Genomic DNA, 12,733 nt, shown 5'->3' on the forward strand with positions numbered 1-12,733 from the left:
TTAGCCTTTAAGATGGATCAGAATCATCCTAAATTCTGCATTATATTAAGATATTACCATATTTAAATTACTATACAATTGACTTTGCTTATATTTTTTTATTGGGATTGTATTTGTTCCCAATTCTAGAATAAATGTTGCCTGTTAATACAATCCTAGTTTATTAAACTTCATTAAGTGTATGTGTATCTTTACTGAGATATAATTCACATACCATAAAATTTACTCATTTACAGTGTACCCAATTCAGTGGTTTGGGGCAGAGCCACAGAGTAGTATAACTATCACTACAACCCAATTTTAGAACATTTTTATTTTCCCAAAAAGAAACCTCTATCAGTCATTTCCCACTTCTTATCTCCCACACACACACTCAGCCCTGGGTAGCCACTAATCTACTTTCTGTCTCTGTGGACTTGCCTATTCTGACATTTCATATAAATGGAATCATACCATATGTTGTCTTTTGTGATTGACTTTTCATTTAACTTAATATTTTCACGATTCATCCATGTTGTAACATGTATCTGTGGTGTCTGTGTATTTTTGTATTTTTTTATGTGTGTGGGTAATATTCCATTGTTGGATTTACCACATTTTGTTTATCTATTTGTCAGTTGATGTACATTTGGGTTGTTTCCAATTTGTGACTATTTTGAATAATGCTGCTATGAATATTTTTGTGTACAAGTTTTTATATACACATATCTTCTCATTTCTCCTGGGTAGAATCCTAGGAATAGAATTGCTGGGTCATATGAAAATTCTATATTTACCATTTGGAGAATCTGCCAAACTATTTTCCAAAGTAGTGGCACATTCTCACCAGCAATGTATGAGGATTCTAGTTTTTCCATATCCTCACCGATACCTGTTTTTGGTTTTGTTTTGTTTTTGTTTTTGTTTTCATTGTAGGTTATAGCCATCCCAGTAGTTCTGAAGTGGTTTTGATGTGCATCTCTCTAATTACTAATGATGTTGAGCATGTTTTTATGTGCTTATTGTACATTGAGAGAAATATTTATTCAAATCCTTGCCCATTTTTAAATTGAACTTTGTGTCTTTTTTTATTATTAACCTGTAAAAATTCTTTATATAGTCTGGATACAAGTCCTTGATCAGACATAAGATTTATAAATACTTCCTCCCATTCTATGGGTTGTCTTTTCACTTTCTTAAAGGTATTGTTTGTAGCACAAACATTAAAAATTTTTATGTTCTATTTTTTCTTTTATTGATAGTGCTTTTGTTGTCGTGTCTAAGAAACCATTGCCTACTCCAGGTTTATGAATATTTACAGCTATGTTTTCTTTGAGTTTTATAGTTTTAGCTCTTAATTTAGGTCTTTCATTTTGAGTTCATTTTTGTGTATGATTTGAGATAGCAGTCCAGCTTCATTCAAGCATATGGATATTCAATTGTCCCAGCACCGTTTGTTGAAGAAATTATTCTTTTTCCATTGAGTTGTCTGAATACTCTTGTCAAAAATCAGTTGATCATAAATATAAGTGTCTGGACTCTCATTTCCATAGCATTGATCAACATTTGCACTAGTTATTTATTCCAACAGTGATGACTTTTTCTATGTGAAATATTTTTCTTTTTAGCTTGAAAAGAGCTACTAGGCAGTAGTAATCTACCAAATTAGACATAGTCATTAAAGAACAGACTTATAAGCTATTTTAGGCAGAAAACTTAGAATATAAAATTTCAAGCATTTTGTGGTAGTTCTTTTTTTAAATTTTTTAATTGATTTTAGAGAGAAGAAGGGAGGGAGAGAGAGAGAAACATTGGTACATTCATCGGTTGCCCCTGCACAGAGAGAAACATTGATACATTCATCGGTTGCCCCCTGCACATGCCCCAATCAGGGATCAAACTCAAAACCTGGGTATGTGCCCTGACCAGGAATTGAACGTAACTACCTTGGATGATGCTCCAACCAACTGAGCCATACCGGCTGGCCAGGGCATGGTAACGCTTTTATTAGTAATCATTTTTTAATTGTTTACTTATTTTGATATGACTCAAAGTTGAGTAATTGCTAGAAATAAATGTTTATACATTTACATTAGCATCATTATGCAGTCCAGGAAAGTACTGAAAACAAATGTCCAGGAAGTAGCAAAATTCAAATGAGTATGAAGTTTACTTGTGTAAAGTGCGGCTGTATTCTATTGTATCATTGCATTCTGAATACCAAACAGCTTGTTGTTAAAACTATAAGGTTCTGAAAACCTTAGTGATTCTTCATTTTGTTTCTCTGACAAATACAAGTTGTCTACACATCTTTTCATCTTTCAGAGGCAACATTGCTGCTTGATTTTCTTGCCTTGGATAGCAGAGGGCATATAAAGTTCTTCATTGGCCTTTTTGGCTTATCATCCCCCTGTTGTATGTGCATGTTACTAAACAAGGAGTTCCCCAAACTGCTTGTATTTTGCAAAAGTGCATCTTCATGTGTTTGTGCCAGTGCTATGTTTTCCTGTTATATATTGTATATAGTTTATGTATGTGAACATGATATTTTAGGTATCGGGCTCATGACTTGGACTTTCTTTTAGGAGTCTTTGTCTGAAGTGGAAGAAAAATACAAGAAAGCCATGGTTTCTAATGCACAGTTAGACAATGAGAAGAATAATTTGATCTACCAGGTAGATACCCTCAAGGATGTTATTGAAGAACAAGAGGAACAGATGGCAGAATTTTATAGAGAAAATGAAGAAAAATCAAAGGTAACTGCTCATCTTGTATTACACTTTCCTTTTGGATCAGAAAATTAAAATCTGCCATTTAAAAAGTGCTGGGGCTTAATGGAAAACATGCAGCATACCTGGGAATGATGTTTCAGTCAAACCAGTTGGTCCAAGGAAATTGACAGAACATAACAGGTCCTAAATATTTTTCTTTTTAAATTTTTATAAGATTAATTTTACTAAAGAGAAGCTTATGACCTTCTTTAGTTTCTGAAAATAGAATAGAACTCAAATTTTATCTTTATTTTCTATCTCTTAATTGGGACAGTTACAGTTAATTACTTATTTCTTCCTGTTTTGACTGGCTAGAACTTCACAAAGCTTCAAAGACTTGCAGTGCGATGGTTCAGTTTTTTCTTTTTCTTCTCCCCTCCCCCATTTTTCAAGAAAAGCTATTTTCTAAATGATTAGAGAGAATTTTTAATCAGTAATTTAGAAACAGCATTGTGGAGACATGGGTCAGAAATATATGTATGTTTTCTTTAGAGCTCTATAAACTATGTTGTTAAAATCTCAGAGGGAAAATTAAAGTGTAACTCCATCTTTAAAGCAAATGCCCCCTCATCTCTTACTACTCAGGTGAGACAGCTTAGATAGGAAGGGCAAGATAAAGAGTTCTCAAAATAAAGAATTGGTTGTTTAGCATTCTTTCATAGTCATCCATTATTGGTTTCTTTTTAAAAAAATATTAAGAAGTCAAGTATTCAAACATTTGATGATTTTAATCAATTATAGATTTTGCTAGAGGCTCAGTGCACGAAATTTGTGCATGAGTAGGGTCCCTAGCAGCTGCCGGCCAGGGCCTCCCTTCCCCAGCTGCGGGGCCTTCCTTCATTCCGTGCCGCCCCCTGGTGGTCAGCACACATCATAGTGAGCGATCGAACTCCCGGTTGGTCGAACTCCCGAGGGGACACTTTGCACATTAGGCTTTTGTAGATCGGTAGGTAGGTAGATAGGTAGGTAGGTAGATAGATAGATAGATAGGTAGATAGATTCTGATTTTCAAATTGTCCAACCTTTAACTAATGTGAACATCTTCAGGTTGATTCCCAAGTTTTGACAAGAGTCTATTTAAAAAAAATTTTTTTTATTGTTGAAAGTATTACATATGTCCCCTTTTCCCCCCCCATCAACCCCCTTCAGTCTTCCTCCTTCCCTCCTCCCCCATCCCCCCTTCTCCCCACCTTCCTTCACCTCAGGCCCTCACCACCGGGCATGTTCCCTTGACCGGAATTGAACCCGAACCCTTCAGTCCGCATGCTGATGCTTTATCCACTGAGCCAAATCAGCTAGGTCTCAAGAGTCTATTTTTAAAATATATATATTTTATTGGTTTTTTACAGAGAGGAAGGGAGAGGGATAGAGAGTTAGAAACATCGATGAGAGAGAAACATCAGCCAGCTGCCTCCTGCACATCCCCCCACTGGGGATGTGCCTGCAACCAAGGTACATGCCCTTGACCAGAATCGAACCTGGGACCCTTCAGTCCGCAGGCCGAAGCTCTATCCACTGAGCCAAACCAGTCAGGGCTCAAGAGTCTATTTTTGATAGCTTCTTTGCTGTCTAGCACAAGAAGGTGTTCCAGGCTCATCTGGTACATTTCATGCACAGATCTGGAGTCAGCTGTTTGTCCAAGGAACCCTACTTCTCTTTTAGTGAAAGTGATTTTCCCTCTGCACATTTTAACAATATAGCTTACTATGGTTGCCAGGGTTGCACTTGCCACCAAGTTCGTTGCTGATTATAAGCTTTTTTAGCATCAGGTGAACATGTATGTGGGATATTTTAAAAAATAATTAAAAAACAAAAGTTTTTAAAGTCAAAATATGAGAATGTGCTTATGGTTCTAGTTCATGTTCAGGACTCTAGGGTTTTTACTTAGAGTCTTCCTTATACTAGTATATGTACATCCCTTATTTCCCCACACTACCACTTTCAGTTCTTAAAGTCACTGAGGATGATAGTAATTATGTTATATTCTATGCTCATTGCTTTATCCCACAGTACCCAGAATAGCAATACCAACGTTACCACCAACAATATAATTACTTAAAATAGTTATGTTTTTTTGTTTTGTTCTGTTTGGTTGTTATTTGACTGCTAGGCTACATATAGTCCAACCATTGTTTTTAAAAGTTACTTGAAATAGTTTTTGTCCCTGTGCTTATGTTGCTAACTGGTTATATAGTTCCCTGCATTTATTTCAATATTTAGAAATTGCTTTTTTGCTTTTTATTTTTAAATTATTTTTACTTTTAATTGTGGTAAAAAAAATATAACAAAATTTACCTCCTTAACCATTTTAGAGTGTACAGTCTGGACTGTTAAGTATATTCACATTGTTGTAAAACGTATGTCCAAAACTTTTTCATGTTGTAACACTAAAACCTTGTACTTACTAAATATCTCCCCATTTTCTCCTCCCCCCAGTTCCTGGCAACCACCATTCTCCTTTCTGTCTCTATGAGTTTTATTACTCTAGATACCTCATATAAGTGGACTCATATATTTGTCTTTTCATGACTGACTTACAGTATTTCTCTAGCATAATGCTCTCAAACAAGGTTTGTTCATGTTGTAGCTTGTAATGGGATTTCCTTCCTGAATAAGATTTCACTGTGTGTGTATATGCCACATTAATCCATGTATATGTCAGAGGATATTTGGGTTGCTTCCCCAAGGAATTGCTTTTTATTTTTGTTTTACAGTTATGTAAACTGTTTACATATATCTGAAGTCAAATCAACAAAAAACATATTCAAAGAAGTCAACCTTCTAGCTCTTTTTTTTATCCCTATTTCCCTTCCTTAAAATTTTAAATTTCTAGTTTATTCTTCCATTTTTTAATCTAAGTTGATATATATTTTTTGCCATTCAAAAAATATTTGCAAATATATATGTTCCTCCTTTCTTAGAAAATGGTAGCATACTGTAAATACTATTCTGCACCTTGATTTAACCACCTTATGATTGTAGTATATAGAGATCTTCCTCATTTTTAAAAATCACTGTATAGATCTTTCATTGTGTGGATGTACTATAGTTGATTCTACCAATTCCCTATTAATGGACATTCGAGTTGTTCGTAGTCTCCTGCTGTTAAAAATAGTCCTGCAAAAATTATGTACCTGTAGGTCTTTTTATTTGGGGGAGTCATCAAAGTGGGTTTACCTGGGTCAAAAGGTATGGTAAGGCTGCTAGATTCTGCTGAATTCCCTCTGTAGGGGTTATACCATTTTGTATTCCCACCAAAATGTATGAGAGGACCTGTTTCCTATCTCATGGTACTTTCCTGAATTATGTTGTCAAGTTTTTGGACTCTTACTAGTGTTATAGTGAGAAATACGATTTTCATTTCTATTTCTCTTAGTATGATCATCTTTTCATGTTCAAAACAATTTTTTTTCTGTGAATTCTCCACCTTTTAGTCCATTTTTCTATATAGTAGTGGTTTTTTTCTTTCTAGTTTTAGAGACTATAATAGAGAGTAACTTTTTGTCTCTTATATAAGTTGTAACTATTTTTTGCAGTCATTTTACTTTGTTTATAGTCTTTTGCTGTTCAGAAGTTTTTATTTTTATTTAATTTAGTATCTCTTTCTCCTTCTTGCTTGTAAATTTTTTAGCCACTTTTAGTAATGTTTTCCTCATTTATTGGTTATAAGAATTCACTCATCTTTTCTTTAGTACTATAACTGTGCCCTCCCTCCCTTGCTCTCTCCATTACCCCTCCTTCTTTCTGAACACTTCTGATCCATTTGGAATTTGTCCTGATGTATGGTGCAAGGTTTGGTCTCACTTTCCTTTTTCCATACAGATATCTAGTAATCCGAACACTAATTTTAAAGTATTTTTCCTTATTGATTTGAGATGCTCTTTTAGTTTTGTTGTTGTTCAATGTATTTGTCTATTGGTTCTACTTAATATATTGTAATTGGGTCTATTTTTGGTTGTTCTATTCTGCTTCATTGATCTGTCTTCATGAGGCATCACAACAACGTTTTCATTATGTGGGCCTTATAATATGTTCTAATATCTAATAAGGCTGGCTTTCTTCCTTTCCAGTATGCTTTCTGTCCATTTTTTTCTTCCAGATGTACTTTGTAATCAACTTTACTTGCTCTAATTAAATGTATGGATTAATTTGGGAGAGAACTGACATTTTTATGATATTTGAGTCTTTATTTCCAAAAAGATGAAATGCCTTTCCATTGGTTTAATCCTACTTCTCTGTCTTCCACAAATGTTTTATATAATTTTCCTCAGATAGATTTTGTATATTCTTGCAAGTTTACATGTATGTATTTCTTAAATTTATTTTTTAATTTCATATGGTAATTTTTTAACCTGTTACTTTACTAAGTCATCTCATTGTTCCAAGTAATTTTGCCATTGATTAGTTTGGGTTTTCTAGGTATATAATCCTATAAGATGAAAAATGAAAAATTTCTGTACCTTTCCATAGACCACAGAATTTTTCTAAGTTACTCTGCATCGGCAGTTCAGGGGTGTTTCTGGAGGACATACTTAGCCTCTATGTTATTATATTGTAGATGTTTCATTTTGTTGTGTGCCATTATCTGTGTAAACTGTATCTTTTGCTTAATAACAGGAGTTAGAAAGGCAGAAACATATGTGTAGTGTGCTGCAGCATAAAATGGATGAACTTAAAGAAGGCCTTCGACAAAGAGATGAGCTTATTGAGGTATGTACATGAACTGAGGAAATACTTAATTTTGAAAAACTGCATTGAATGGGATGAGGGGTATGCATTGGGAGGGAAAGGAGTTAAAATACTACAAAGAGTTTACTACTTGTCTCTTCATATTTAGCTGTATCCTACAATTTTATAAACGTGAAACATAAAGGCTTAAACAGTTAATACTATGAACCCTATAAACAGTCCCCTTTTTAATAATAGAAGCTTTTGTAATTGCTTTTATTCCTAAGCACATTCTTTCCTACAGACATCTTAAGAAATGGGTAAAGGAAAGATTACAGAGTACATCATTCTTTGGAATGTAGTGAATGCTATCTTTGGGAACATGGTTCTGGGGGAATAAGAAGCTTGATCCTCACTGAGGTAGACGCAAATAAATTGTGGAGGCACCTTATATACCAAAAGGCAAAGGCTGGCCAGTGCTGAGTTCACCTTTCTCCTGGTGGAGGGACTCTGAGCATCAGTGTTGGCAGCCTTCTAGGAATGGGAAGCAGTGTGGTCCACCAAGAGATCTTAAGATAGCATTTATCATCCTTCTGTGTCTACTACCTCACATGCCATTTCTGTTTTTCTCTAATTGTGGTTTTTCCTTTTGGGTTTGTCGTTCTTTGTAAATATGAAGTTAGTTTGTTGGTAAGGGATCCTGCCTATTAATCTTGGTGTGTTTACCCAAGAGCTCTAATGTTAACTTAGTATTGATGACATGTGAATGATAACAGGAAGGCCATCTCTTAATGATCTGTAGGAGATGCCTCACTTACCATACTCACTCATCCATATCCCAGGTCACTCAGACACCTTCACCTCCACCCACACCCACCTCCCACCCCGCCTTCCCTCCTCCACCTAGGTACCTGCCTCACTTAATCTCTCTCCCTATAAATGACTTAAAAGAACAACAACATTTAAGCCCGGCTGCTGTGGCACAATAGTTGAGCATCGACCCATGAACTAGGGGGTTATGGTTCTATTCCCAGTCAGGGCACATGCCCGGGTTGCTGGCTCGATTCCCAGTAGGGGGTGTGCAGGAGGTAGCAGATCACAATTCTCTCTCCTCCTTGATGTTTCTATCCCTCTCTCCCTTTCCCTTCCTCTCTCTGAAATCAATATAAAACTATTTTAAATAAATAACTATTTAATAGAAGAAAAGAAATGACTGTTTTTCTGTTTGTGCATTTGTGTTCTTTTCATTTTTGAGAATAATTGAATGGAAACTGGCCTACTGAAAGCAAGTAGAGTTTGACTATTCTAAATGCAGACACAGATAACTTTTGAAAATATAAAATTACAATGGAAATTAGTTTTCTTAGTTTTTCCATATATGGCAAGAAGCGTATTATCCAACTTCTATTTCCTGCTGGTATTTTTTAAAGTGTGAATTCCTCTCTCTTTTTGTCCTTTCATGTTTTTGTGTGTCATTGTGCCAGCCACTTGTTACTTCTGTCTCTAAATTAAGATATATACTTTTCCCCTTTTATGATTTCAGAATAATAATAAAGCTGCTTCTCAAATTCAGTAGCTTAGAAATGGTTAAGTGTTCTAGTTTTTAATTTGATGATGGCATTCAAGAGGAATTGTAATGCATGATTTCTATAATTTTTCATTGTGGTTTCTTTGTAAACTCAGGGTGCTGGGTATACAAATTTTAAAAACATTAAATTAGTTTTAGGTGTTTCTTATTTTTAGAATTAACATCTCTTAGATGTTATTAGCCATGTTTATGTATAACTGAAAAATCTTGAGTATGACAAAACAATGCTTTTTGGTCTGCAGAATCTCATGGTAAAACATATAAGAAATGTGTGACTAAGGAAAGTAGGAGATCATAATTTACCAATAATGCATAAAAGAAAACCTGTTAAACATAAAAGGATAATTGAGCATCATTGTCTAAACAGAAGAGTTGTTTAAGAATGACTAAATACTAATTTCTAGTTTTTCTAAACATTGATGTGAGTATTCATTTATAATGCATGATTTTCTTTCTAGCATAGATTCTAACAAAAATTCAAAATGACGAAGCTAAGATATGTCTCTCTTGTATTTTTTTAGTTCTGCTTAGAAAATAAAGTTTAAAACTACTGGTTGTCCTTTATGATAAGGATCATAAGCAAATCTGAATTTCCCTCTTTAGAAATGTTTTTCCATGTTTGGAAAAGGCAGTTCTCAGGAAGAGTCCACATGTGGAGCTGGGTGCACACAGAAACCCTAGCTGGCTTGCTGCCGCATAGCTGCGGTTGGAACTTACTCCCAGTCCCCTGCCTTCCTTTTATAGCGGTGAGCCGCTGAGAGCCCTGTCTCCGAGACGCTGGATGTCTTCCTTCCTTCTAGCCAGCAACTCCTGCTTTTCCTGTTCATCACAGACGTTCCCCTCGTACCGTTTTTAAAATCCGCTTTCTTTTATTTCTGTTTTCCTCTCTCTCACCTCCTCCCTTGTTTCTTTCTGCTCTTTCATTACTTCTCTTCCCCTCTTCCTCTGCAGGAGAATCAACGTATGCAGCAGAAAGTAGACACCATGACAAAAGAGGTGTTTGAGCTCCAGGAGACACTTCTTTGGAAAGATAAAAGCATTAGGGTATGAAGTGAAATTGGGCTTTACTCCCAAGCTCATCGACGAGGAATAGACCAATATAATTTAACTTAGAGATTCCAAAAAATCTGTCCTTTCGACTCTTTTTAAGCATTTAGACAGCATGAAACATAACAAGCAGAAGACAAACTTTTAGGGGAAAACCTGATACTGTGCATGGAAAGAACTCTACTCTCTCACTGCCTCTGGGCTTGTGAAACCTACCAGTAGGAACTTTCTAAGGAAGTTGTTCTTTATTTCCTCAAGATTCTTATCCAGAAGCAGCCACAGGCATTTAATTCAAACTCTGTGGGTAGCTTTATATCCTTACATTGCAACAATTCGGATAAGGAGCAAGAGGATAAGGAGTGGGGCTGGGGGAAAGGTTATTAGCATTCCATAAATCCTTGGTAAGTAAAATAGGAAGAGATTAAAATCAGTTTAATTACGGAAGTGGATAGGAATGTCAGATTTGCTAGAGCTGCCAAATTATGACGTCATCTCTAATTATAACCTCATAACTCCCCAAAGCAGGGGCCCAGATAAGGAAAAAGTCTTCAGTGCTTTTTTGCTAAGCCCTTTAGGTAGGTCCCAAGTGCACAGTAGGCTGAAAAGATTTCCAGCAGCTCACCCGTGTGCCCTTTGACTGGCAGCCCCATCTCATGGCACGAGCTATCTGTTCTGCAATTGGGGTCCACAGAGCCATAGTTGCCAGAGGCTTACCTTCTCAGGGAATGGCTGTGGCGGGGAAACGGGTTAGTTAGGTTAAGGAAAAGTAGAAAGATCCCCAAGAGCAATTGTGATAGACATAACCCTCTGGATCACACCCTCCATTGTTAGGGGCGGTCTGTTTAGTATCCAGTTCCTTTCACACCTCCAGTGACCCTATCCTGTCATTAATGATCACCTGGGGAACAAAATGCCTTCTGAAGAGTTCGGTAGACCAAAAGCTTTAAAGAAATAAAGCTACCTTTTAGAGTTTCTAATACTTAAATACCAAGTTTCTAAAATTCTACCCAAAACTAAAGAGCATTCTGCAGTATAAATTAACAACTCTGTTAACAGTTTTAAAATTGTGAGCTACTGATTTTATTTAAATTTTTACTTGGGAAATTTAAAATGAGATGTGAAAAATGTATAGCTCAAAGTACGTAAATTTAAAAGTTTAAAATCCGGTCACTGCCTAGAATGGGTTTCTTTTAGGACCTTACATAATTTTCTTTAGCACCTATCAGCAAGCCTGTGGTTCCTATTTTGCATAATTATCTCAGTATTTTAAACTGGTTATTTTGGTCTGGCCAAAGAAAAATTCCAAAACTCTCAGCCCAATAAAATAGCTCTTTAAAATAAAACAGATTTTCTTTCTTATAAAAAAGCTGAGCTGATGGTTAAGATATAAATTATTTGACATTTTAATTTTCTTGGCACTATTAAATAAGGGGTATATTGCTTCTATGTGGTATATAATAATGTGTTCCTTTGGATTTTTTAAAAAATTAAACTTTTAAAACATTTTTGAGATAATTGTAGATTCACATGCAATTGTAAAAAATATACAAAGAGATCTTGTGTCCTTTATCTAGTTTTCCCCAAATGCAACATCTTGCAAAACTATAGTACAATACCACATCCAGGATATTGACCTTGAAATAGTCAAGATACAGAACATTTTCATCACTGTTATAAGGTTCCCTCCTGTTGCCCTTTTATAGCCATATCTACTATCTCCCCTACTCTGTCCCAAGCCCTGACAACCACTAATCTGTTCTCCTTTTCTATTTCGCCATTTAAGAATGTTATATAAATAGAATTATAACTTTTTTTAATTACCTTCTTTCACTCAGCATAATTCCCTTGAGATTCATCCAAGTTGTTGCATGTATCAATAGTTTGTCATTTAAAAAAATTAAAACTGTGATAAAGTACAAATAACATAAAATTTACTACTTTTAAGTGTAGAGTTAGTTGTGATATTAAGTACATTCACATTGCCGTGCTTCCAGCGCCACCATCTATCCACAGAACTCTTTTCATCTTATAGAACTGAAACTCTGTACCCATTAAATTATAACTCCCAATCTCTTCCTCCCAACCCCTCCCAACTACCATTCTACTTTCTGTTTCTATGACTTTGACTCAAGGCAGCTCATATGAGTGGAATCATTAGTATTTGTCTTTTTGTGACTGGCTTATTTCACTTAGCATATGTCCTAAAGGTTATCATATTGTAGCATGTGTCAGATGTCCCTTTTTAAGATAATAATATTCCATTGTGTGTACCTACCACGTTTTGTTTATCCTATCATCTCTTGATAGGCACTTGGTTTGCTTTCACCTTTTGGCTGTTTCGAATAATGCTGCTGTGAACATGAGTTTGTAAATATCTTTTTGTGACCCTTCTTTTATTTCTTTTGGGTATGTACCCATAAGTGGAATTGCTGCATAAATGGCAATTCTAGGTTTAATTTTTTGAGGAACCACCATATTGTTTTCCATGGCAGCTGCACCAACATTGCCATCAGCTCTGCACATGTGTTCCAGTTTCTCTACATCCTTACCAACATGTTTCCTGTTTTGTTTATAGCAGCCATCCTAATACATGTGATGTGGTCCTCCCTTGACTTACATTTTCAACATGGCCAATGACTACCTAACATATCACTCATCTCTAGCTTCATTTTCAAGATTT

At 35.5% G+C, this 12,733-nt stretch overlaps 1 protein-coding gene across 6 annotated transcripts in view; it reads left to right on the forward strand.

Annotated features, from left to right (window-relative positions):
• LRRFIP2 (LRR binding FLII interacting protein 2) overlaps window positions 1–12,733 on the forward strand; it is a 101,882-nt gene that overhangs the window by 75,060 nt on the left and 14,089 nt on the right. For 3 of the 6 annotated variants that reach the window (XM_028131149.2, XM_028131195.2, XM_028131214.2), the window contains 3 exons: window positions 2,565–2,735; window positions 7,368–7,460; window positions 9,958–10,050. In XM_028131149.2, coding sequence (XP_027986950.1) covers window positions 2,565–2,735; window positions 7,368–7,460; window positions 9,958–10,050 — 357 coding nt within the window. The remainder of the gene's footprint in view (window positions 1–2,564; window positions 2,736–7,367; window positions 7,461–9,957; window positions 10,051–12,733) is intronic. The other 3 variants (XM_028131232.2, XM_054729651.1, XM_028131234.2) reach the window with 1 other exon arrangement.

This window comes from Eptesicus fuscus, chromosome 18, assembly GCF_027574615.1.
Source record: "Eptesicus fuscus isolate TK198812 chromosome 18, DD_ASM_mEF_20220401, whole genome shotgun sequence".
NCBI lineage: Eukaryota > Metazoa > Chordata > Mammalia > Chiroptera > Vespertilionidae > Eptesicus > Eptesicus fuscus.